Source organism: Ziziphus jujuba, chromosome 10 (genome assembly GCF_031755915.1).
Source record: "Ziziphus jujuba cultivar Dongzao chromosome 10, ASM3175591v1".
In the NCBI taxonomy this organism is placed as follows: domain Eukaryota; kingdom Viridiplantae; phylum Streptophyta; class Magnoliopsida; order Rosales; family Rhamnaceae; genus Ziziphus; species Ziziphus jujuba.
This window is the reverse complement of record NC_083388.1, coordinates 21,348,581-21,375,932: the sequence shown is the minus strand read 5'-3', so window position 1 is coordinate 21,375,932 and position 27,352 is coordinate 21,348,581. Positions and strand designations below refer to the sequence as shown.

General features: G+C 34.3%; 5 protein-coding genes across 6 annotated transcripts; all 5 read left to right on the top strand.

Annotated features, from left to right (window-relative positions):
- The first annotated feature begins 4,388 nt into the window (after nt 1–4,388).
- On the top strand, nt 4,389–8,962 carry LOC107411903 (acetylajmalan esterase). Its single transcript, XM_048468109.2, has 5 exons — nt 4,389–4,727; nt 7,644–7,856; nt 7,967–8,112; nt 8,223–8,496; nt 8,612–8,962. Exons 1-5 carry the CDS (start codon nt 4,448–4,450, stop codon nt 8,830–8,832), a joined length of 1,134 nt encoding a protein of 377 aa, XP_048324066.2. The 5' UTR covers nt 4,389–4,447; the 3' UTR covers nt 8,833–8,962.
- A 350-nt stretch (nt 8,963–9,312) lies between these two features.
- On the top strand, nt 9,313–12,029 carry LOC107411820 (GDSL esterase/lipase At5g03980-like). The gene is made up of 5 exons (XM_016019490.4): nt 9,313–9,793; nt 10,543–10,761; nt 10,855–11,006; nt 11,108–11,381; nt 11,513–12,029. The coding sequence occupies exons 1-5, from the start codon at nt 9,523–9,525 to the stop codon at nt 11,728–11,730; spliced, it is 1,134 nt and encodes a 377-aa protein (XP_015874976.2). The 5' UTR covers nt 9,313–9,522; the 3' UTR covers nt 11,731–12,029.
- A 574-nt stretch (nt 12,030–12,603) lies between these two features.
- Nucleotides 12,604–14,390, top strand: LOC125420856 (GDSL esterase/lipase At5g03980-like). The gene is made up of 4 exons (XM_060811691.1): nt 12,604–13,285; nt 13,379–13,530; nt 13,631–13,904; nt 13,985–14,390. Exons 1-4 carry the CDS (start codon nt 13,192–13,194, stop codon nt 14,200–14,202), a joined length of 738 nt encoding a protein of 245 aa, XP_060667674.1. The 5' UTR covers nt 12,604–13,191; the 3' UTR covers nt 14,203–14,390.
- Nucleotides 14,391–14,645: 255 nt separating this feature from the next.
- Nucleotides 14,646–18,681, top strand: LOC132799226 (3-ketoacyl-CoA synthase 7). The gene has a single exon (XM_060811690.1). It carries the CDS (start codon nt 16,959–16,961, stop codon nt 18,321–18,323), a length of 1,365 nt encoding a protein of 454 aa, XP_060667673.1. The 5' UTR covers nt 14,646–16,958; the 3' UTR covers nt 18,324–18,681.
- A 4,488-nt stretch (nt 18,682–23,169) lies between these two features.
- LOC107411875 (uncharacterized) lies at nt 23,170–25,315 on the top strand. Of its 2 annotated transcripts, none has more exons than XM_016019544.4 (2): nt 23,170–23,318; nt 24,682–25,315. In XM_016019544.4, exon 2 carries the CDS (start codon nt 24,682–24,684, stop codon nt 25,024–25,026), a length of 345 nt encoding a protein of 114 aa, XP_015875030.3. In that variant the 5' UTR covers nt 23,170–23,318; the 3' UTR covers nt 25,027–25,315. The 2 variants fall into 2 exon arrangements, with proteins under 2 accessions (XP_015875030.3, XP_048324070.2); XM_048468113.2 differs by having other exon boundaries at nt 23,209–23,366.
- The last annotated feature ends 2,037 nt before the right edge of the window (nt 25,316–27,352 follow it).

Genomic DNA, 27,352 nt, shown 5'->3' with positions numbered 1-27,352 from the left:
GTTGTACAATCACTTTGAAGGATGTCTATCATGTTCCAGATCTTCGGCTTAATCTACTTTTAGGAGCAGCCTTAGACAAGCAAGGTTATGACAATTACTTCAGCAAAGGCACATGGAAAAATGACGAAAGGTGCCATAGTTGTCATCCAAGGACATATTTGTGGAACGCTGTACAAGACTAATGTGAAGATATGTACAGATAGCCTCAATATTGTAGAAGGAAAGGCGTCTCAAAATCTGTGGCACCAGAGACTTGGTCACATGAGTGAAAAAGGATTGTCCACTTTGGCAAGGAAGAAGCTTATCACTGTTTGCAAGGATGCTGCGCTAGATTCTTGTAATCACTGCTTGTTTGGTAAGCAACATAGAGTCTCCTTTAGTTCCTCTGCATCGAGAATATCAGATTTCTTAGTCTGGTGCACTCTGATGTTTGTGGTCCCATGGAGGTAGAATCATTAGGTGGCAACAAGTATTTCCTGACCTTCATTGATGATGCTTCTCGGAAGGTATGGGTATATTTCTTGAATACAAAGGACCAGGTATTGGATTACTTCAAACTGTTTCATAATGGAATAGATGAAAGAATGAACCGAACCATTATGGAAAATGTCAGAAGTATGATTAGTATGACTAAGCTGCCAAAGCCATTCTGGGGAGAAGCTGTTCGTGCTGCCTACTATTTAATCAACAGATCACCGTCAGTACCGTTGAATTTTGAAATTCCAGAGAAAGTGTGGTCGAATAAGATTCCCTCCTACTCTCATTTAAGAGTGTTTGGTTGTTTAGCTTATGTACATGTATCCAAGGAGCTCAGACAGAAACTCGATGCAAGATCTACTCCATGCATCTTTATAGGATATGGAAATGAAGAATTCGGATACAGGTTACGGGATCCGAAAACAAAGAAGGTTATTAGAAGCAGAGATGTAGTATTCCATGAAAACCAGACAATGGAAGACATTGAAAAGCCCAGAATGTCTCCTAATTGTAGTTCTAGTGCCGAGAATTTTGGTCCTAATCCAGCACCAACACAAATAGCCACAGAGGATAATGAGGTGCATGAAGATATACCAGGAGGAAGAAGGGGATATTGAGCAGGGGGAGACTCAATCCTCTCAAGCAGCTGCAAAGCCATCACAACGGTCAGATGATGGTACACCTCCTGAAACCAGTGGTTTACAAGTTCGGAGATCTGATCGAGACTGAATTCCATCAAAGAGATTTTCAGAATCTGAGTATATTCTGCTTACTGAAGAGGGGGAGCCAGAGAGTTTCCAGGAAGCTATTTCTCATAAAGAGAAGAAAAAGTGGCTGCAAGCAATGCAAGATGAGATGAAATCCTTGCAGAAAAATCATACTTATGAGTTGGTTAAGCTTCCAACAGGAAAGAAGGCACTAAAGAATAAATGGGTGTTCAAGCTCAAGAAAGATGGCAGTGGAAAGGTGGTGAAACACGAAGCTCGATTGGTGGTCAAACGATTTCTTCAGAAGAAAGGAATTGACTTTGATGAGATTTTTTCACCAGTGGTAAAAATGACTTCAATTCGAGTCATTTTTGATTTAGTAGCAAGTCTAAACCTAGAACTTGAACAGATAGATGTGAAGAGAGCATTTCTTCATGGTGATTTACATGAGGAAATCTACATGGAGCAGCCAGAAGGATTTGAGGTTTCAAGAAAAGAAAACCTCGTATGCAAGCTGAAGAAGAGCTTGTATAGCCTTAAGCAAGCACCAAGACAATGGTACAAGAAGTTTGACTCGTTTATGGTGAGTCAAGGCTATAAAAGGACTGCAACAGACCAGTGTGTTTATATTCAAACATTTTCAGGTGGAAACTTCATTGAACTTTTGCTATATGTGGACAACATGTTGATTGTTGGACAAAATGCAATGAAGATTAGTCAGCTGAAGAAAGAATTGTCTAAGTCCTTTGATATGAAAGACTTAGGACCAGCTCAACAAATTTTAGGAATGCAAATAATACGAGACAGGAAGAATAGAAGGTTATGGCTATCTCAAGAGAAGTATGTTGAACGGGTGATAAAGAGATTCAACATGGATAAAGCCAAACCTGTCAGCATTCTACTTGCAAATCATTTCAAGTTGAGTAAGATATTGTGCCCCTCATCCAAAGAAGAGATAGAGGAGATGGCTTCAGTACCATATTCTTCAGCTGTAGGAAGTCCAATGTATGCAATGGTGTGTACCAGACCAGACACTGCTCACGTAGTAGGTGTTGTGAGCAGATTTCTTTCCAATCCTGGAAAGAAACACTGGGAAGCAGTCAAATGGATTCTCAGGTATCTTAAAGGTACATCGAAGCTGTGCTTGTGCTACGGGGGAGGTGATCCAATCCTAGAAGGCTATACAGATGTAGATATGGCCGGAGACCCTGATAATAGAAAATCTACATCAGGTTATCTCTACACTTTTGCGGGGGGAGCTGTGTCATGGCAGTCAAGATTGCAGAAGTGTGTTGCTCTATCCACTACTGAAGCAGAGTACATTGCCGCAGCGGAAGCGGGTAAGGAAATGTTGTGGTTAAAGCGTTTTCTCACATAATTGGGCATCAAGCAAGAAGACTACAATATACATTGTGATAACCAAAGTGCCATGGATTTAAGCAAAAACTCAATGTATCATTCCCGTACAAAGCACATTGACATCCACTATCATTGGATATGCGAAGTAATAGATCAACAGTTACTGAAACTGATGAAGATCCACACAAAAGAGAATGCAGCAGACATGTTAACAAAAGTTGTTGCTCAAGAGAAGTTGAAGCTGTGCAGAGACATAGCTGGAATGGATGGCAGATGACCATCAATTTTTAAATGCGGCTAGAGGGGGAGAATTATGAAGTCCAGCTGCACCACCACTGCACCGACAGTGTGAAGACTGCTCAGCCACCATTGTTGACAATGGTTGCTGCAATTAACACCGAAAATGGTTTGCTCAACAATTGTGGGCACCTGTCAGAAGAAGTTGAAAATGGAGGACATGCACCGAATTTGTAAGCCTATAAATAGGCTCCATCTCGTTGCATGCAAGCCAAGCCAAGAGAGCAAGCTCAATATCATCCTAAGTGAGGAGTATTGAGAGTAAACTCCGAGAGAGAGAGTGTTTAAGTTCCAGAGGGAGTTTGAGAGAAGAGTGAGCAATTCCAGAGAAAATTTGACAGTGTAGAGAGAGGTTCCACATGAGAATCCTCCACGAAAGAAGTTTTTATTTTTGTATTCTATTTCAAGAGAGTAATAGAATTCTTTTTATTTTTCTTCTCATATTTCTTCTCCAAAGTGGTCAGAGAACTACAACACGATTTACACCCCACAACCCATAGCTTCTATTTATATATTGTATGCAGAAGAAATCGCATTTTCCATGTATATCTTTGATTGTATAAATTAATATGTCCAACAGATTGATTGGACTTGGCATTTGGCAAGCTCTTAGTATGATATAACCATGAGCAGAGCAGATGAAGGAAATTGAAGGTTTCTTTGGTTTTTGCTTATCAGATATGGAAACACAAACCAATTTTTTCTTCCATCATATGCCCTTAGTTTTGGCCACGAGAGTGCACTTGTGGTCATTTCATCGACCCTTCCTTAACAACCGTTTGGAATTGCAGTAAAATGACAACAAAACAGTACTATATGTAGTAAGATGTCAAAATTTTCAATTTTAATTTAGGTGATAAACTGACAAATAGGTAAAAATTCATATAAATTAAAGTTTATTTTACCTCAAAAAATATTATTATTAGCTTTATTATTTCTTGAACTAGTTGATTATTGCATTTTGATGTTTAGGACTTTTTTTTTTATTTTTAGCTTTTTAGTTCTTAAATTTTTTTTTTTTTTTTTTTACATTTTGATTCTTAAAATTATTTTTAATATAATTTTTAGCAATTTTGATGTATTATTGTACACTTATCGCATAAAATAAAAAAAAATAAAAAGAAACAACGAAATCATAAAATCGAACAATTCTATAAAGATTTTAGTTGTTGCATCAAGTAAATTACGAATTTCAAAATTGCTAAAAAATATATTATAAATAATTTTAAAAAAATAATACATAAAATATTTAAATTTAAAGGTTAAATAAAAAAAATATAAAGATCAAAATACAATTACAAATATTAAAGACTAGTAGAGGGAAAACAAAACCCAAAAAAAAAAAAAAAAAAGAAATTCTGTGTATGTCATATGCATATGCATAATGCTTCAAACTTGGGAACCTAATAGTGTTGCTGTGGCTATTGACAAGGTGTTGTGGCTATCGAGTGACATCTACCCAATTTATTGTCTGCAGGCTACACCAATCATGGCGTATAGACACGTAATATATATATATATATATATATATATGTAAGCCCTACCACAAAACTACTTTACTTTTTCTTTTTGGCTGAGAAAAGCAAGCTAGTTGTTCATCCAAAATAATGGCGACCCAAGTTTTGTCCCTGCTACTCTCACTCATCTCCTCCTTTTCTCTTCTTCTTCATCATCATTATCTTCCTCCTCGTGCTCACAAAGCTCAGCTAGATCTCAAGGCCTGCAAGTTCAATGCAATATACCAACTGGGTGATTCTATATCCGACACAGGCAATATTATGTATGAAGACCCAGGTTGTCCTTCCTCTAAGCTTCCCTACGGTGAGACTTTCTTCAACAAACCCACAGGCCGCTACTCCAACGGATTGTTGATGATAGATTACATTGGTACCTATTTCATATATAATTTCCTCCTTAATTTGGTAACTTTAACTCTGTTCTTTACCTTAGTGTTCTTTCTGAATTTGTCCTACATTATCCACTATCTTAATTAATTCCGGTTGAATATTATATATTTTATATATAAACCTGTAAATTCCAACCTGATCATATTAAGTTGGTAACTAATTTTTGAAGATTGTTCTGGTTCTGTTTCCTGAATAATTCAGAGTGATTATGTAGAATGTTTACTTTTTTTTTTTTTTGTGGTAAATATGTAGAATGTTAATAGGAGATGTGTTTGGTAATTTTTTTTTTCCTTTATTTTTGATAATATGTTGATGATGGGAGAAAGTATTTTATGAAACAGTTATTCCACCCCTATATCTATTGTGGTGTTAAAATTTATTTCTTTTTTCACTATGTGTTTATAGTTAAATATAAAATTATTTATGTTAAAATATTATGTTTATGAATTTAAAAATAATTTATTTTCAATTTTTTTTGGGTTTAGATCTAGATTTCTCCTCCTTTTTTTTTTTTTTTTTTTGAGATTGAATTGGCGGGTGTAAAAAAAAGAAAAAAAGAAAAAAATCATCATTGTCGACAAGAATTGCCATTTTAGCAGCCAAAAAAGGCCATCCAACTCAGTTATTAGGAAGAATCCTAGTTGTCGGAAGACCATAATCATAAACTGTGCTACCATCGAGAAACCAATCATGCTGTCATCGAGAAGAACCATAGTCGGTTGCTGTCGAGAAAAAATCATTCCGAGATTCGCAATTTGCCGGCTCTAAACCTCGATATGTTTTTTTTTTATTTTTTTTTCTTATTTAGGTGATTTTTTATTTTTTAATTAAAATTTTGAGTTGAAAAATTAAAATACTTTTATGCTTACCTGTAAACATATGATAAAAATTAAATAAAACTTGACGTTACTATAGATGTGATCGAGTAACTGCTTGATACAATATATATATATATATATATATTTTTTTTTTTTTTCTTGCGTTTGATGATTTACTTCATGTATAATAATGCTGAGATAATAATAATTAATAACAATTAAGAAATTCTTGAGTACAGAATGTGTACCAAGTGGCCTTTGACCTGGTATACGTTGGCTAATGATATTATACCACGTGTGCATAATAGTACACCTCATTTAAAATTTTAGATAGTTAGCTCTAAACTATTAACGCCGTTTGTATTCTTCTTCTTCTTGTTATGTATTCTTTTTTTATTTTTTTAACTGGTAGCTATACGACATCATTTTTTCCCTTTGCCATAAATAAGAAATCTCTTTCCACTTTTTCTTTGAAATGTATGTTTATACAGATTAGAGACTTAATTTTGCTTTTCCATAAAATACATATATATATATATATATATTTGCTTTTGACGAATAAAATTAGTTTTGAATCTATGGGTATAAAGAAAACATAAATTTTTTTTTTTTTCTGTTTTACCTTTTATATTCTTGGCTACCAAAAAAAAAAAAATTAGTATTTGGAAAATAGAACAAAAGTGAAAAAATCACAACCCATTAGCAATAACACCAGGATCTGCACCAAAGAATTTAAAATTGTGCAATTTTTTTTCTTTCTAAGGGTTTTCAATCTTCAGGCTTTTACTTTATATATATATTTTTTTCAGTACCAAGTCACCCCATTATTATTTTCTCCCATTGGAATATAAGGTTTAGGAGCGAGGGAAAAAAAAAAAAAAAAATAGCAACGTTTAAACTCTAACTACATATGTGGAGTTTTTAATTGAGGTGGACTAGTGTGCAAACATGGCATAATATCATTGGTTAATGTGCACCAGGTCAAAAGCCACTTGCTACACAATGTGTATCCAAGAATTTCTCCCAAAGAAATGGAGATGGTGATTGTGATTTAATATGTATAATTTTTATTTGATAACATATATAATTATGCACATATCCAATCAAATGTAATCTGTACCTTTTACTTGGCGCTCTTTTATTTATATCTATATCCCTTCCTTTATCTCTTGCGTGGCTCCATCTTCTTTCTCTCTAAATGATCATCAATTTATTTACATGTCATTTTCAGATCAATTTATCACTAGGTAGATTTGCAGTCCTATTTTATTTTATTTGCATACTGCCAAAAACTAATACCTCTAATTTGTAATGGGTATAGAATCCTAGGTTTCATCTAATATGTTTGTAATCTCCAAATTGTCGGGTATAGGGTCCTATGTTCTCTTTTTTTTTTTTTTTCCTCCAGTTAATATCATAAGTGATGTTTGTGGTTTGTGTTATTTTTGAATGCTTTATTTTATAAAATAGTTTTACAGTACAGATCATACCAAAAAAATATAAACTTTATTGTGTATATTGTGTACACATACATAGTAAAAGTTGATGTTTTTTAAAAAAAAATATCGATTTAGATGTGGTCTGCAACAGACCATTCTGCACCATAAAATTTTTTTTATTATATACATATTTCTAAATGCACGTTGTAGTTCACGATAGTATCGAAATAGTACTTTCATTTTAATATTTAAAGCACATTACCTTTTATATTTATTTATACCATGTAAGATATTAAAAACAAATTTCCAACCTCCATTTTAAACATACTTTCAAGGCAAAAAAATTAAATTTTCCAAACTCCATTTTAAACATACTTTCAATGTAATATATATATATATATATATATATATATAATAAATTGGTATAACTTTTGATGTTTATTCAAAATAAAACTTAATCATCTAGAACCCCAAAAATCTATCTAAAATTAAACTCTATAAAATTTTTGCCCGCAGCAAATATCCATTCAAGGGGTATAATTGATTTCTTTTTAAGTACACATTTCCATTAATAAATTTATTTCGAAAAAGAAGGATTCACTGCGTATAATCCCAAATGATTTGTTGCTTTGTTTGCAGCACTATCAGCTGGACTTCCCTTTCTTAATCCCTACTTGAGCAAAGATTCATTGTTTACTCAAGGAGTGAACTTTGCAGTTGCTGGTTCTACTGCTTTGTCTCCTAATGTTCTTGCTGAGAAGAACATAGTTTCTCCATTTACCAACAGCTCTCTCAGTGTACAACTCCATTGGATGAGCACCTATTTCAATTCAATCTGTCTCAGTGCTAGAGGTTACTAGCTAATTTATATACTATTCCAATCAATTCGCTGACTCATTTACATATGCATACATGGTTCTATTATACAAAATTAAAACAATATTCCATCTTCTTTGATATAGACTGTGCTGAGAAGCTTAACAGGTCTTTGTTCATGGTGGGAGAGATAGGAGGAAATGATTACAACTTTGCTCTTCAGCAAAAAACCATTAAGGAAGCCATGGCAATTGTTCCCCAAGTAGTTCAAGCCATAAAAGATGCTATCCAAGTACCTTTTCCTTTTCTCAAACAACTAGTATATATTCTTTTCTAATTTTATTTGGTTTCACTGAAAATATTTATACCATATGATATTATCTGCGACATGGTACATTTCAGACAGTCATTGGCTACGGCGCTTTGAAAGTAGTTGTCCCAGGGAATTTTCCAATAGGGTGTTTTCCAATTTACCTTGCCAGTTTCCATACCAATGATTCATCTGCCTACGATGAATATCACTGCGTAAAGGAGTTGAATGAATTTTCAATTTATCACAATGACCATCTCAAAATTGCCATTGAAGAGTTGAAGCAAGAGCATCCTAATGTTACCATCATTTATGGGGATTACTACAATGCATTTCAATGGGTATACCGTCATGCTTCGAACTTGGGTGAGTCTCCTCTCTAAGTCTCATACAGTTTGATCCCAGGGGGGGGGGGGGGGGGGGGAGGGGAAGGTTTATGAGGTTAATTTTCTAATCTATATATTTTGAGATATATAAACAGGTTTTGATGCTTCATCTGTGCAAAATCCTTGCTATGGGTTTGGAGGTGAATATAACTTGAGCATGGAAAAACATTGTGGAGATAGTGAAGTACCAGTGTGTTCTAACCCTGATCAAAGAATTAGCTGGGATGGAATTCATCTCACTCAGAATGCTTATCACTATATGTCCTACTGGCTTATCCGAGACTTCTTAAACCAGCTTGGTTGTAGTGGCGTTTGAGTTTTTGTTCAACAATCCTTGTTTAATGGTAGCTTAAAGTGTTTCATATTCTCTGTCACTTTTTAGCAATAGATGCTACCTTATTCACATCCATATCGAATTTAATATTATGTTGTATATTATTTTCTTACTTTCCTTTGCTAGAAAGTTGCTCAAGCATTTTTTTTTTTTACTCACAGATTTGATCGATGCTGTTAAGTAAGCGGTTTAAAGTTTAATAAGGAATTAGATGGCGTAAATACTTTATTTTCTAAAAAAATAATAATAATAATTTAGAATTTTACTTTATGTTTGCTAAAACAACCGTTTCCTTAGATAATGATTTGAATTTGAATCTTCCACCGTCAATATAAAAAAATAAATAAATAATATTTATGCTAAGTTGTAGGTTGCTTATTTGGTGGTCAAACTAAGATTCCTCTGTATTTCATTTAGTTACCGTACTAATTTTGGCCTTGCCCACTCTGTCACCCAAAAACAAAAAAAAGAAAAAGAAAAAATCATGATTCTTTTTCACAAACCTTTGTTGTTGTAAATATCAAACTGCAGAAAATTGAACTAGTAATTAATGCAAAAACAAAAGAAACTGATCCTCATTTCTCTTTTTTCAGTTTTATTTTCTGCATGCACCACTTTTAAAAACTTAAACGGTATAAGAAAGTGCTTTTGTGTCTTTCTTCATCAACATTAATGGCTTCCATTACCCAAGTCCTTTCTCAGCTTCTCCTACCCATTTCCTTGTTTCTTCTTCTTCATCTTCCCTATCGATGCATTGCCCTGAAACCGCTCGAGGCCTGCAAGTTCAATGCAATATACCAACTTGGTGATTCTTTATCAGACACTGGCAATCTGATTATTGAAAACCCAGCTTTTCCTTCCTCTAAGCTTCCTTATGGAGAAACTTTCTTCAAGAAACCTACCGGGCGGTGCTCAGATGGGTTGTTGATCATAGATTACTTCGGTATGAAAATGAATGTTATTTTTCCTTTTTGATGCTTCTTAATCAATGAATTGAGTATATTACTTTAACTTGTTTTTCTGTTAGTTCATTTTTGGTTCTTATTCCAAAACGATAAAGAATATAGTTGCTTCAGTAGAACTAGAAACAGTGCTTTAGCAAAAGAGTAAATTAGACGCACGTGACCAACTTGGCAAACTTTATTTAGACTTTTAAAGAGTATCATATTCTGTTATCTCTATTATTCAAAGTGATATTTCTTAATAAGTCTTTGTTCTGTTAATTTAATAACAAGTAACCCAATTTTCTAGGAAGATCGTCAGGTTTAGAGATGAAACTAATATTGTTAATTTTCTATATATAATCCCGCTTTTTTCATCCTAAACTTGTGAGTTAAAAAAGAAAAAAGAAAAGGTTATTTGGGAATGCTCTGTTTTTCTCTGTTGTAATATAGGAGAGTTGATGCACATCCATAATTAAATGCCGTCCAAAAATTATTTTTAAGAAATATTTAATATTTAGAAAATAACTGATATCTTGATTTTTTCAGAAAAAATTTTTATCCTTGTAATTGACCTGAGAAAATCTATGATATCCCACTAAACAATTTCGACTTTATTTAGAATGTTTACCGAATATCTGTATTAAGGACTGGAACATTTTTCGAAGTAGTTTGTCTACTAGCAACTTGTGTTTGAGAATTCCTGAATGTGCTTAGCTAACATTTCAGAATCTGTTTCTGTTTGTTGCAGCACTGGCAGCTGGAATTCCTTTACTTGATCCATACCTGAATAAAGGTGCATTGTTCGGTAAAGGTCGAGGAGTGAATTTTGCAGTGGCTGGTTCTACTGCTTTGCCTGTTAATGTTCTTGCACAAATGAACATATCTTCCCCATTTACCAACATCTCTCTCAACTTACAGCTGGATTGGATGGATACCCATTTCGAGTCAATCTGTCTTAATGCTAAGGGTTAGAATCTCAAATCATTCTCATTCATATACATCTTTTTCTATGGCATTAAAATCCTAAGTTTGACATACATTTTCCATCTAACTTTGATAGACTGTGAAAACAAGCTTAAGAGTTCTCTATTTATTGTCGGAGAGATTGGAGGAAACGATTACGACTTTGGTCTTTTCCTAGGCAAAAAGACCATTAAGGAGGCCATGAACATGGTTCCCCAAGTAGTTCAAGCCATAAAAGATGCTGTCCAAGTACTTTTTTTACTTTTCTCAAACACCTAGTATTCTTCTTTTTTATTTGCTTGCTGTGAAAGAAATATTGAAAACTATGAGACTCTGCTACATGGTTTCAGAAAATCCTTGCCTATGGAGCTCCGAGAGTGATTGTCCCAGGAAATTTCCCAAATGGGTGTCTACCATATTACCTTACAGCTTTCCAAACCAATGATTCTTCTGCCTATAATGAATATCACTGTCTAAAGGGATTCAATGAATTGTCAATTTATCACAACGACCATCTTCAAAAAGCCATTGAAGAGTTGAAGGAGGAGCACCCAAATGCTACCATCTTATATGGAGATTACTACAGTGCATTCCTGTGGGTACTCCACCATGCTTCCAACTTGGGTGAGTCACTCTCTCTACATCTCATAAAATTTTCAAAGGAAACAAAAGCTTTAGAGGTTTTCGCAGTGATGGGATATATATATATATATATATTTTTTTTTTTTTTTGGTTCTTACTTTTGAAATAAACAGGTTTTGATACTTCTTCTCTGCAAAAATCTTGTTGTGGAATTGGAGGTGACTATAACTTCAGTTCAGCAAAAATATGTGGAGCTAGTGGAGTGCCAGTTTGTTCTAACCCTGACCAACACATTAGCTGGGATGGAATTCATCTTACTCAAAAGACTCATAACTACATGTCAGCTTGGCTCATAAGGAACCTCTTACCCCAGCTTGGTTGTGGTGTCTGAGTTTTGTGGTTTTAAGTAAAGCTGGTGGAATGGGTGATAACTGGAGGTTAACTTTGACTAGAAGCTAATAAACACATTTTTTAGCAAATAGTAGCAAAATATGATAATCTTTCGAGGAGAACTGAGTTACCTTTTTGCTTGAAATTTGACTCAAAACAATTGCTAGACACGTTCACATATTTGAAACTGGTGGTGCAGTTCTTGTTACAAAGTCCAGTCTTATTATATAAACCAAACTTGTTTCTTCTCACCCCGTTTCAAAAGCTTGGTCCTCCTTTAGTTCTGTATAATTTATTTGTGATTTAAATGATAGTTAAATTATGATAGTTTAAGTTTTTCACTAATTATAGATTTAAACAAACTAGCTACAATATTAAAGAACAAAAAAGTAGACCAAATTGAAAACATTTCAAATCATTTATAATGAAGCTTATTTTGATAAACTTTTTTCTTTTTGTCATCATATATAACAATTCATGTATTGATGTTTAAAAAAAAGTAATAATAACAAAATAAACAAGAAAAACATAAAAGTTATCTAAGTTGCAAAGTATCCTCCGAGTTCAAAATCATGTACTTGGGACGTGAGTCCAAAATCATTTTCAAAAGAATCAAATTTTATATTGAAAAAAAAAAAAAAAAAAAGAAGTCAAAAAGAGAAATTGATGGGGGCAGAGCAAGTTCGAATTTTATTCTCAATTCCAGATCTTGATGATCTCTCAAATGCAAAAACCAACATTAACAGGATAAATACGATCATTACACTCAATTAAAATTTGTAATTAATATTTGGTCCTATATGTAAAAAGACTTTCGTTGACTTTGAAAATGCTTTAAACGATGTGGCAATTGTTAGTTGGTCAACAGGGAGTGAGACACCGAGTGAGAGGAGAGAGGGTACAGAAGATCCTGATCAAAAAAGGTGCTTGTTTCTCCATCAGCCTTCAACGATGGCTGCCACCACACCAGTCCATTCTCTGCTTCTCATACTCGTCTCCTTCTCTCTTCTTCTTCATCTTCCCTGTCCATTCAACACCCAGAAACCACTCAGGCCCTGCAACTTCAATGCAATATACCAACTGGGTGATTCATTATCTGACACAGGCAATCTGATTATTCAAAACCCAGCTTCTCGTTTCGCTAGGCTCCCATATGGACAAACTTTCTTCAAAAAACCAACGGGCCGGTGCTCCAATGGCTTGTTGATGATAGATTACATTGTTATGAACTCTGAAACGAATCATATTTGCTTCCCTTTCGAGATGTTAACAAAAGAAATTCCGGGATTTGCTTAATTACCTCATTTTGCATAAATCCGTGCGGTTGTTTGTTGCAGCATTTGCAGCCGGGCTTCGTTTTCTTGATCCTTACTTGAACAAAGATGCACATCTCAGTAAAGTTCTAGGAGTGAATTTTGCAGTGGCTGGTTCTACAGCTTTGCCTATTGATGTTCTTGCAGAAATGAATATATCTTCCTCAATGACAAATAGCTCTCTCAATATACAACTGGAGTGGATGGATACCCATTTCAATTCAATCTGTTTCAGTGCTAGAGGTTTAGTTTCTCCATTTCTTTCCAATTTATATACACTTTTTCTGTCCTTGACATGAAATTCAAAATACTTTGTCCAATAATCTACTTTAATAGACTGTGCTAAGAAGCTTAAGAGTTCTCTGTTCATGATGGGGGAGATTGGTGGGAATGACTATAGCTATGCAATTTTACAAGGCCAAAAAACCATCAAGGAGGCCGCCAACATGGTTCCACAAGTAGTCCAAGCCATAAAAGATGCTCTCAAAGTACATTTCTTTTATGAAACAAAAAACAACTAGTATTCTTGCCTTTTATTTGCTCTGAAGAAATGTTTCAAAACTATGATTTTCTACTACATAGTCTCAGAAAGTCCTTGGTTATGGAGCTTTGAGAGTGGTTGTCCCGGGAAATTTCCCAACTGGGTGTCGACCAATATACCTTACAAGTTTCCAAACCAATGATTCCTCTGCTTATGATGAGTATCACTGCCTAAAGGGATTGAATGAACTTTCAATTTATCACAATGATCATCTCAAAAAGGCCATTGATGAGTTGAAGCAAGGGCACCCAAATGTTACCATCAAATATGGTGATTACTACAATGCATTCATGTGGCTACTCCGTCATGCTTCTAACTTAGGTGAGACTCTTGTTAAACCTCATACACTTTCATAAAGGGTGTTGCTGATGGTTTTTTTATATGTATTTTGAGATAAACAGGTTTTGATGCTTCATCTCTGCAAAAGTCTTGCTGTGGCATTGGAGGTGACTATAACTACAACAGAGCAAAACCATGTGGAGCTAGTGGAGTACCAGTGTGTTCTAACCCTGACCAACACATTATATGGGACGGAGTTCATCTCACACAAAAGGCTTACTACTATGTTTCACATTGGCTCATACAAGATTTCTTACGGCAGCTTTGCTGTGGTATTTGAGTTTGGTTTCAACTCGTGAAGGTTAGAGGAATGAGTACAGTCTAGTTGAATTTGATCAGGGGCTAATAATAGCATGCTCAAACAATTCTTGTTTAACGATTGCAAACATTTGCACATTTGTCATTTTTTTTTTAAATGTTATAATTTCATATACATATGAAATCAACTTGACACAAAAATTTTAGGTTGGTTTGATGAACAAACTCTAATGGTGGGATTCAACTGCAGTACTGACACTATATCATCGTTACCCTTGTTACAAAGTTTTAGACACAATCACATATTTGAAATTTGTGAGCAGTTTTGATGGGGGATTTGACTCAGGTATATAGATACTAACTGGATTATCCTTGTCACAAAGTTTGACCCTCCTACATAAACCAAACATGTTGCCTCCATCCCTGGTTCAAATGTGCCAGTGGAGACAGTCTGAGATTCTTTAATGGTTTTATGGCTTAGGTCTCACAAATATCCATGATCCAGCCGTGTGAGGGGTGGTTACATAGGATAGCATGCTTTGTCCAACAAACCTTGTAGGTTGTAACTAGAATAATGGACAGAGAAATGTGTTCTTTTTTGGAGGGAAGCTTATTGGAGCAGTACTGGTTTTAAAACCATAAAAGTTATAAAAGTAGCCAGTTGGGAAGTGTCCAAATTTTTGAAGGAAACTGATTTTTGGGATTCCGTTTTCCAAGGAACCTTTTTTCTTTTTTTCTTTTTTTTTTTTTTTTTTTTGGTTGTCTTAAGCAATTCGTTCCCAAGAATCTCAAATGACAACTTTTTGGGAGAAATCATTTTCCATCCTATTTTCCTAAGTTGTGAGAATTAGTATCAACAGATCTTCTGTAAATCACTCATACATACTGGGATTTCAAATCTCCATATTAGTATCAACAGATCTTCTGTAAATCACTCATACATTCTGGGATTTCAAATCTCCATCAAGCCTGACACTTCCCAAATAGAGACCTAGAGACCAATATGAATGCAACTGATTGATGTGATAAACATGTATATATACAATGACAAATACAAAAAACCTTGCACAAATGAACGTGTCTTCCCCATTGACCAACAGCTCTCTCAGTATACAACTAGAGTGGATGGATACACATTTCATTTAAATCTGTTACAATGCTACAGGTTAGTATCTCAATTGGTTCTGGTTCATATACATGTGTCCATGACATAAGAATTCAATATGCACTCATTCTCCATCTACTTTGATAGACTGTGCTGAGAAGCTTAAGCACTCTCTGTTCATGGTGGGAAAGATTGGTGGAAACGATTACAACTTTGCATTATACAAGGCCAAAAATCCATTAATCGACATGGTTTCTCAAGTAGTCCAATCCATAAAAGATGTTGTCAAAGTACACCATTCTTTTATGAGACAACTAGTATTGTTCTCTTTTAGTTACTTAATTTGCTGAAGTGCTAAGACTATGACTCAGCTGTATGGTTTCAGAATGTCATGGGCTATGGATCTTCAATTGTGGTTGTCCCAGGAATTTTCCAATAGGGTGTCCACCAATATATCTTACAGGTTTCCAAACCAATGATTCCTCTGCCTACGATGAATACCACTGCCTAAAGGGACTGAATGAATTTTCTGTTCATCACAATTGCCATCTGCAAAATGCCATTGATGAGTTGCGGCAAGAGCACCCAAATGTTTTCATCAGATATGGGAATTAATACGATGCATTCCAGTCTGCACTCAGCGATGCTTCGAACTTGGCTGAGTCTTTCACTACATTTCATACACTTCCATAAAGGGAAACATAACCTTATGAGGTTTTGGTGGTTTTTTTTTTTTTTTTCCCTTTTTTTTAAAATTTTTTTTTTTATTTTGGTATCAACAGATTTTGATGCTTCTTCTCTGTAAAAGTGTTGCTGTGGCATTGGAGGTGACCATAACTACAACAAAGAAAAACGGTGTGGAGATAGTAAGTGCCTGTGTTCTAAACCTTAGCAATACATTAGCTGGAATTCATCTCACACAAAAAGCTTATTACCATATTTCAATTTGGCTCCAAAAAGACTTATTTCTCCTGCTTGTCATCTGTGGTTGCATTTGGTTTAACTTGTGAAGGCTAGAGGAATGAATAGCATCTGGTTTGATTTTCATCACAATTCTTGTTTGATGATAGCATATTTTGCACATTTATCACCAATCTCTATTCATATGCACATGAAATCAACTTGACGAAAAAATTAGGTGGGTTTCAATGAGCAATTAATTCTAACAGTGGGATTCAACTCAATGAAAGATACTACCATTGGTTACCTTTGTTTTCTGGACTGAACAATTAATATTAGAGCATAATTGCATTGGTATATATATATATATATATATATGTATGTACACACGCACATCAACATATGTATAAAACAATGTTAAAGTAAAAAATCTTGGGTGACAATACTATGACATACGAATTTAACCCCAGTTTCAACAATTCAAGGCAGTGCAGGGTTTTATTGGTTTCCTTAATTCCATCACAAAATATCCACAATATCAGTTACTACATATCTACTGCAGAAATGCATGTTCCTTGGCTGATTTTCCAACTCACTTTCTTTGCATGAGCCTTTCAACCATCCGTTGGTTATGCCTAAACAAAGAAAACACCCTTCTTCAGTGAATAAAACAAATTACCAATTCACCATGCATATATGTATATGTGCGTATATATATATATATACACATATAATAATACTTTAAATATCCAACTAAGATATTAAACCTGGAGATGGATATCCTAAGTTTAGTACAATTTAGCCATGCAATGGTTGCCATTGTCCTTGCAACCCATTTCAAATTTCTTGTAGCCACCGCTCTCATTGCCACAGCAGTATGTTTCTTCATCAAAGCAAAGCCAGTTTATCTCATTGACTTCATGTGTTATCGCCCACCTGATACTACCCGAGTTCCTATATCTGCCTTCATAGAATACAATGAAAGATTGGGTAAATTCAGTGAGGAGAGTATAGATTTCCAGACTAGAGTCATAGAAAGATCTGGCATCGGAAATGAAACCTACTTGCCAACCGGGTTCCTTTTATTCCCAAACAATCAGACACTCAATTCAGCAATGGATGAAGTTGAAATGGTGCTGTTTTCTGTGGTCCAAAACTTCTTTCAAAAGCACAAGATTAACCCAAGAACCATTGACATTCTTATCACCAATTGTAGCGTTGTAAGCCCAACTCCTTCCTTGGCTTCAATGATCATCAATAAATTTGGTTTCAGAAGCAATGTCATGAGCTTCAATCTCTCTGGTATGGGATGCAGTGCTGGAATCCTATCTATTTCTTTGGCTCAAGACCTCCTCAAAGTCCATAAAAATTCCTGGGCTCTGATACTAAGCATGGAATCTATATGTTCAAATGCTTACCACGGAAAGGTCAAGTCTATGCTCCTTGCTAATTGCTTGTTTAAGATGGGTGGTGCTGCAGTCTTGCTCTCAAACCGGAAGAGAGACAGAAAGACAGCTAAATATGAACTTAAACATCTGGTTCGAACCCATATTGGAGCTAACGATGGTTTCTATAATTGTGTTGTTCAAGAACAAGATGATGAGGGTTTCACTGGGGTTTCCTTGTCAAGATCAATCCAACAAGTAGCTGGAGAGGCATTGAAAACTAATATACGGATACTTGCTGTATTGGTATTGCCATATTCAGAGCAAATCAAATATGGGTTATCAGTGTTGTGGAAGAAAATTTACCCTCCTGCAAGAAAAAATGGGTCTGAAGTACCAGATTTCAGGAAGGCTTTTGAGCATTTTTGCATTCATGCAGGTGGGAAATCAGTGATAGAGATGATTAAGGAGAAACTGAAGTTGAAAGACGAAGATGTTGAAGCATCAAAGATGACACTGCATAGATTTGGTAATACATCTTCTTCTTCAACTTGGTACTCACTTAGTTACCTTGAGGCTAAAGGAAGAGTGAAGAAGAGGGATAGGATTTGGCAGTTGGCTTTTGGAAGTGGTTTCAAATGTGCTAGTGCTGTTTGGAAATGCATCTCAGAGATCAATCCTAGAAGTTCAAATGCCTGGTCTGATAGGATTCACCAGTACCCTGTGGAGGTTCCAGATGTGATAGACCATTGAAGGTGTTCTTATCAGGAGGGCTTGTTTTCTTTACTAAAGTTTGGATGTGAAATAGGAGAATAATACATTAGGCTTACAGTACTGTGTTTTCTTCAGTTTAAATTTCCTGGAAAATTGTTTCAAAGTAATATTTAATCAAGGGATAGAGAGTTTCTAGTGATTTTTAATATATTTTCATCTGGAAGGGTTGAAAGTGATGCACTAGAAAAACACTTTTAAATTTTTACTCAGAGGGAAGGTTACTGGCGCTAGAAACTCAATGTTAAAACTCTATAAAGAGTTTCTGATGCGCAGTAGAAATTTGCAGTATATACATAATGAAACTAAAACATCATAATTCACAAGTATCTAATTCCCATTTGACACTACTTTATGCCTAATACAAGTTTCTTTCTTTGTTCTGCTTTTGCATATATCTTCCTGTTCGGTATAATGTATGCATTTATATAACTAGTTGCCTAGTTTTGGACACTCATTTTCAATCACTTCGAAACAGAGGGCTTTTTTTTTTTTTAATTTTTATTTTAGGCTTACCCAATTAATATTTGTTTGATGCCGTTCTATAACCTTTTGCAAATCTTAGTAAAGCATAGCTAACTTAAAATTTACAGAAAGAGACTACCAATCCTACATAGGATTAGGGAAACATCAATTCAAACAAAACGATGATCAAAACCCAAAAATGCAAGATAAGTATACTACAAGTTGAGAACAAAAATACTTGTTCCTCAATTCTTATAGACTAACAAGTTGGGATACATTCATCCAAAAATAAAAATAAAAAGTTGGGACATTTTAGCCTTCGTCGATCCGTCTCAACCAAAACCTTACCATGTGTACCAACCAAGGCTGACCTCAGGTGCAAATAATACCCCCAGGCATGTGACATAATCATTGTTGTTTTTTCAAACCCTTGAGATTTGTGCATTGCGTGTCCAAACACTCTCCGATATTCCTCTCTCTCTCTCTCTCTCTCTCTCTCTCATTCTTGGCCTCTCTCATGTTTAAAGCTTTGCTTGCAATTTAAGGTTCTTCTTCAATGTGGCAGCAGAAAGCAGGAGTGGCAGGGCACTGCTTTTTTTATTTCTTTCCTGTCTCCTTCCTTCACTTCAATTTCCAACACCCTAAAGCCCTATCAAAAATCAAACTTAATTCCTTTTCAAAAGGTTAAAAAAGATCAAAAAATAAAAAATAAAATAGAAAGAAGAGAGAGTGAGAGAGAGAGAGAGGGGGAGAAAAAAACCCACCTAGCAGAATCCCCCACTTTCTAAGGCAAGCTGCAAGTACCTCTTATTTTTTGACTGCCTAATCTAATACACAAATGGGTCAGCTTACGCCAACATCATCAAAACCTTTCGCCATCTTGCTTCTGCCAAATGGGTCAGCTTCCAACGTGTGTTTTTTTTTTTTTTTAAATAATTACAACTGCGTCCGTACAACTAATCTAATTACTACAGTGTTTTGCATCATCCCAATTGGTCAAGACAGTGGCAACTTTTCTGATCTGGTTATTTTAGTCAAAATTTAGTGACTCTTGACCTTCTTTTTCTTCAGAGCTTTTCTTCTAAAATGGCTTCCAATTTAATGGTTTTTGAAGCAATACAGTCTGTTTCATATATTATCATGGTAGTAAATTTTCTCTATCTCAGATAAAAATGAAGTCTGTGGACTAATTTTTCCTTATATGTCAAACTAGTTTATATACTTGATAATCAAAATAATCTGCTGCTTAAACCAGTTTATTTACAAGGGGATGAGATTTAACAGCTTAAGCTATTGCAGAGTTGGTAAACAAAGAACGTATGGATCATTAAGTTCATTTTGGCCTTGACCAGATTGAATCAGCTAGAGACAGCTATCCAAAGAAAGTATGGTGGTCCTGAAGAAGGCTCCCAGGCTATTATAGTGACAAATATATATATATATATACATATATAAAATCTTCAAGTCTTTGAATTTGAAACCTGAGACAAAAGAAAGAGAAAAAAGAGTCTGTGTGACTTTGGTACAGTAAGTTTGAGAGAAGTAGGTGTCATTTTACTGCACCTATAGACAATCCATATCATCTCTAAGCTTTTCTGTTATTTTTTCCATTTATAAAAAGAAACTAACATAAAACAGCACGTACGTCCATATGTGACTTGCACAAACTTTTTTCATGAAATACAATGCACTCTATATAATCTGGTCCACAATATACCCAGAAAAGAACTAACAGAGGACAAACTTCACTTCCGATGCTGAATTCCTGTGTTTTTGTGATGGAGCCGCAAACCCAATTTGTCATTTTTTACTTCAGCAAAGTTCCATGTGTGTGTAAGAGAGAGAAAGCTACAGAGTCAGAGACAGAGACAAGTGATATATATATATATATAGATAGATGTACAAGAGTTTGGATATATAATGTGGAATAAGGTAGTGAAAGAAAGCAGAATTTCCTACCATTATCATTTAGCATATCCTTGTACAAAATTCATTATGCTTCTGTAGGGAGGGTGAGAAACACATGTTGGAGAAGGGGAGCACGTGCAAAATTCTACTGGCTAGCCCCAAAGAGAGGGGTTTGGGGCTTGAAGTTGCACGTGCCCTGCTTCTCCAACAAGAACCACTCACCCAACTATAAACCAAGCCTCTTCTTCTTCTTCATGCACCATAATTCTGCTCATGAAGAGAAATGCATGGAAAACCAGGTTAAGAAGTTCATGCATTTATACACAAGTTTCCCAAAAGAGAGAGAAAGATAGATAAAGGAGAGAGATGGACAGTTTTTAAGAGATTGAGTCTTGAAGTGGGCATTCTTTAAATACACTACCATAAGAAATGAGAAGCAATCAAAGCGTTTCCAATTGTTTGCTGTGAAGCAAAAGCCATGTCCACTCTTAATGGACTAACTTTGAAGTTGGAAAAACAAACAAACAAAAGGAAAAAGCAAAAAAAAATTGAAAACCCTTTTGAGAATTCTGAACAATATATTGGAATCCAATTGGGTCACTCTTCTTTTGAAAGCGTGGAGACTACTCAATTGTACATTTAATGGAAATTTTGAAGCGAGTGGAGCACACACAGCATTGAAGAAAGTAGGTGTGGATATGCACAGAGAGAGAGAGAGAGAGAGAGAGAGAGAGGAATAGAGAGAGGATAGGAAAGCAAAATAGATTTGACCCTGAATTTGACACAGGCCCCAGTAAATCTTATTCCTACCGTTTTGATCAACTGGCTTGATTAATAGCAGCAAATATATTGCGTATGTATAGGTCAGTTTTGTGGGGATATTTCCTGCCGCCAAATACACCATTCCAACTTTCCTAATGCCCTTTTGCTTTCTTTTCTTTCTTTTTTCGTTTTTTTTTTTTCCCCCTAACTTTGCTTATGAATTGCTTTCAAAATTTTCTCTTCACTATTTGATGTTTGCTTTACCGATTCGAACCCAAGTATATACGAAGTAAAGATGAAACAATTAGATAATCAAATAGCTTTTTCTATGGGGAATTTTTTTTTTTTTTTTTAAGCTTTATTTTCCTATAAGTTTGTTCCCTAACTAAAAGTTTAGTAGTAGTACTAAAAATAAGACAATTTCATTGGCTAAGTATTTTTTTTTGTTTTTTTTTTGTTTTTTTTTTTTTTGTTTTTTTCTGGTTTCTGCAAAACAAATTAAAAATGGTGGTAATGAACACTTTGACCAACAGATGAAGGTCAATGAAAGAAAGGAAGATGGGGGCGAGAGGGTTAATATGGATGCTGATGATAATGGGGCAGGGGAAACACACTGCATCTGCAATGGCAGCAGAAAGCAGCAGAAAGAGTGAAAGAAATTGCACGTTGGGGTTGCGTGTTGGAGGCAAAGTGTTTGAATTAAATGGAAATGTGTGTTTTTTTTGTTTTTGGGGTATGATATGAAGGAGATGAGAGAGCATTTTTTTTATGTTTTCTATTAAAAACAAATAAATAAATGGGAGAGTCCCAAGGTGGATATGATTCCCTAATCTGTAGTAGAGAATAGAGATACCCTCTTCTTTTCTCTTCCCTCTCACCCCACTCCTCAAGCTGGGATTTTCTTTTTCTTTTTATTTTATATTTTACATATATATATATATATATATATATATTTTCTTTTCTGACCAACTTCTCTGTGATACATGTCCTGCAGATGAAAATGGCCACACTCACATCATATATTTGAGTGGTGGTGTTTTCAGAGTCTTTCCACTTTTGTGAAATTTGCCCATGCACCTTGCTTCTCCCCTGTTGCTGCTTTAACTAGTAAATTCACCAATTTCTTTTAAAATATGGACTTGTTCTACTTTTTCTTCTTGCAAACTAGAATAATAGATTTATATATATAAGAGTTGATGATTTGATGGTTACAAGATGGTACTAGATATTCTCTTCTCTTTTTTTTTTTTTTTTTTTTTTAAATACCAAATCAATTTCACCCTGATAATTGGCAAAAACCTACAAATCATAGCAATGTCATTTGGGAAGGATTTAAAATCCTAAAAATTTGGAGATTCCATGCTTTTTTTTTTCTTTTCTTTTTTTTTTCTAGTTATAACAACACTTATTTTAGAGGTTAGAAATGTGTGTTTCTAATCAATAATGACATTTGTGATTCTAAATTGCTGATCAATTTTAGTAGGACTAATTCAACTTGATTCCAAAAAGAAAAATTTAATCATCAAGTTTTGAATTTAGTCCTAGTAATATTGTTCATCAATGCACTGCCAATATATATATATATATATATATATATACTGACCATCAATTTAGCATCACATAATATGGTTATTAACTATTTTTGAATGATATAAGTTATTCCATTTTTTTTTTAACCAATATGGGTGTGGACAGATTTTCATGGATGTTGATTGGGTCACACTTCATGTGGGCTAGGTCCAGGACATGGGCTGGGCCTAAAATCTCCCCCTCTTGTTTCTCTAGAAGTCTGTACTGTGAGGCTCTTCTCTCTGCAGCTTGTGCCTGAGGCGAGCAGTATCGGTGAGTTCTGAATCCAACACTTGAGCTTGTACACAAGAGCTCGACAAAGTATGCTTCTCTTAGTCTTCTGCTTCTTCTTTATGTCTTTTTCTTTATCTCTGATTTTGTATATCTCTTGCTTTATGTTTCTGAATAGGAAAGCTGCATATATCTGTTTGGTTCCCGGGAACCGAATGGAAAGTAAAATGTAAACCGAAAACTCCCTATTTAATCCAATTCGATTTCCAGAGGCCACCTGACTTATGTCATTTGTGATATATTTAATTGGGTTGATGTTAATTTTTTTAGGAATCAGCAGAAATTAAACTTCAAATCCCATCCTTTGTTTTCTCGGGTATTAAACATAGCTCAGAAACATGAATTTTTTTTTATTTTTTTTTTTAAGGATTTTTTCGTTTGTCTTTTTCCCTCTCTCTCTATATACCATGCTTTTGGGTGGGAAGAACTAAAACTGTGGAGTTAATTGTATTTAGAAATTTTTAGTTTATGTTAATCCTATCTAGTTGCACATGTATTGTTTGATAGGGGTTCTGAACGAACGAAATAATGTTGTTTATTGTCCTGTTTTGGTTTTGCACCTAATGTTTGAGTTGGTACATTCTGTTTAATAATTTAGTTCTGACTTATTGATTGGATGGTCAAGAGTGGCAAGAAAGATTATTGAACCAACATATAGAAACTAATAAAATATTAAGGTATTCTAAATGATATTAATCACCTGTACTAATTTGAAATAAGTAATTATGACTTGAGAGTGTTCAACACATTCTTGATGTTTTCCACCATAGAAAGTAGATTCAGACGTTTAGGTTCATCGATAGCTATGTTGCAGCCAAAAAAAAAAGATTTTAGCAATGTGAAAGGATATTAGCTCTGTTGCATTCCTCTTTTGACTTGTTTTATTGTTCCCAACTACCAGGGTTTCGTTTGACAAAAGAACTCTGTTACCATTTCACATTTTGAAATTACCAGTGAAAATTCATGTCGTACATTGTTAGCTATTAATGGTTTCCTATGGTTAGGACATTTTCTTCCCCTTATTTTTGATGTTTAACTTAGTTTCTTCTCCTCTTCAATTTGTAAGTCAATTCCCCAACTTCCTAGAGATGATAATCCTCTATATCTATACTGATAAATTATAGAAATCGATAATCTTCTTCTAGTCTTGATTTATGTTCTTTAAGATTTGCTTTTGGATCATTATGTTGTTCAAATATATGTGTAAGATATACTGATGCATTGAAGCAAGTGCAACCATTACAATTCCTTTTCGCATATATTGTTGTTGAGTGATTATTGAAATGTAAAATTTAACTTCTTAGTTTCTGTGATTATTTTTATGGTTTTAAAAAAAAAAATGCAGATGGTTATTCCTCCACCAGCTAGGGCACCTAATATCGCAAAGTATCTTAAGCCTTATGTCTTGAGGATGCATTTTACAAACAAGTATGTAAGCGCCCAGGTGATCCACAGGTCAACTGCCACTGTAGCATCTTCTGCAAGTTCTCAGGAAAAAGCCTTGAGAGAAAGTATGGACTCTTTACGGGATGTTGCTGCGGCTGCAAAGATTGGCAAGATATTGGGAGAGCGACTGCTGCTCCAAAACATCCCTGCTGTTTCTGTCCACTTGAAGAGAGAACAGAAATATCATGGCAAGATCAAAGCTGTTGTTGATTCTGTAAGAGGAGCAGGTGTGAAGCTACTTTAAGTTGGTAGCAAGGAAAAAATAGTTGAAAAACAATTCTTGAATTTCCTCAGAAAATTCTAGTTCCTAATAGTTTTATCTCAGCATCGGATAAGATAACCACACTTGGGGGAGATCAATGAGAAGAAATGCATGGTGGGATTTATTGTCTTTCTGATGCTGTTCTTTTGTGATTTTGTTTGCAAGCAGTTTGTTAAAAATTGTGGCTGTTGGTGCAATGAACATTTTGCTTGGTCCATATGTAGTTAAATCTGATCTATAAAACCATCTAGTCTTTCATTTTAAAACCAAATGCGTATAGATTTCATTGAAACTGAAACAACACAATCACAATGTTTCACTAGCAAAGTTGACCATTGGAAAATGTGGCTCCATAACATTGAGAAATTTTAATACTTGATGTGGAGTTTATTGCTTATACAAATTATAAATTCCCAAATGAAAATATGAGGATCATATGTTCCAGAGCAAAGAGTTAGGTGGGTGAGTTATGGTGGAGGAAGCGATAGATGAAAATGGGTGCTACCAGTCGTTTGGTGGTCATGGTAGGCCATTGTTGTGCTATGTGTCGTAAGCATCAATTTAATTATACTAGCTGTGTTCTGGATTGTTGTCGTTTTCGTATTTTGTTAATTGTTTTCTGAACCAGGTGCCTAACCAGGCATGTTGTTATCAAAATACATGGAAAATAATATTCAAGTTCAACCAAATTACCTTTGAAAAAGAAACATTTCTGTCCGAAGATTCTAGGATCTGGATTTTATTAACTTTCTAATTTTTTAAAAACAAATAATTAATTGTCATTTCGATACATAATTAAAAATTAAAAAACTATGACTTATAATTGTTATTTGAAAAAACAAAAAAAAAAAAGGAAAGGAAAAAGAATATTCATCACTTTTTTTCTATCTATTGACCTGCAAAATTACTTTGAAATAAAAACTATAACATTATAATAAAACTAGAATGTATAAGATTCATAATTTAATTGGAGTTCTTTTATCTATTATTTATTAGCAATGCGAAATATTAGAGATTCTTTTATTTATTATTTAATTGGAGTTGTTTTTAGTTTTTTTCTTTTGTATTTTCTGGTTGGATTAATGAAGGTTTAAATATTGCAGATCAAAGATGGAGGCTTCTTATGCCACTAGCAAGAAGACAAAAAAAGGTTTAAAAGTCCCAATTCAATAATTTCGCACCAAATTATGGTTGGGCACGGCAACCTAGTGCGCGTGTTGTTGACGATCCAAGAGATATCTAATATACGCGGTCGTTTTGCTGAAGCTGGAGAGTGCAGGAGAGTGGGTGTCACTTGAAGAGGCGGCTTTTGATAGCATTTTTATTTTTATTTTTATTTTTTTTGAAGTGCATCGGATAGTTTTCTTTTTTTTTTTTCTACTTATTCTTTTGATAAATAATTGGATAAGTTATGTATACGTTGCATAACGTGTAATATAATCCCATCTAAAGTCTGAAAAATATCTTGAAGATCCACATGATCATGCGCAAGCTATAATGTTTTCTATATTTGGTGGGTTTTCTTAGGGCATCCAATGGCTCCTTTTGAGGATGCTTTATTGTCTTTCTTACTAACTTTTTTTCTCTCTTTAAACTATTAACAATTTGACCATAATATAATATATAAAAAATAAAACAAATAATTGAATCAATAAATTATTAAACAAATAACACTTGTTTTTAGTTAAGGTTTTTCGTCCCTATATTCTTTAAAATTTTACGCCCAACTGCAATTTGCCTTTTGAATTTTATATTGTTCACATATACCTCTCAAATTATTAAAAACTTTTACAAATACTAGAGGCGTTTGTATGAATTTCTACAAAGTTTAGGGCCATAGGAGTATATTTATGAAATATAGGTGATAAGTGTAAAATTCAAAGGGTAAATTGAAAATTAGTACAAAAGTTAAAGAGTGCACAAGTATAAATAATCCTTCAGTTTAATGCTTATTCATCATCTGTATTTTTATTATTTTATGGTTTATTACCGAACGCAATACTTAATGTTTACTATCTTATACTACCTCCTCACCTATAAAGATCAATAACAAAATTTGTAAATATAAGAAAAGGATGTTTGAGCTTTTGGAAAACCATCCTTTTAACAACTTAACTACTTATAATTTTATTTTTTTTTTTGACGTAACAATTTTATTGGCTTCTGTACATAGTTAACAATTTACTTCTTTTCTTGGTTTTGTTTTCTTATACGCAAATTCTGATTTTGCACGTAATGAATAAATAATAAAATAACACTTACACATGTTATGGAAGGTAATTACTTTTTCCGACTGGGGTAATGTTTT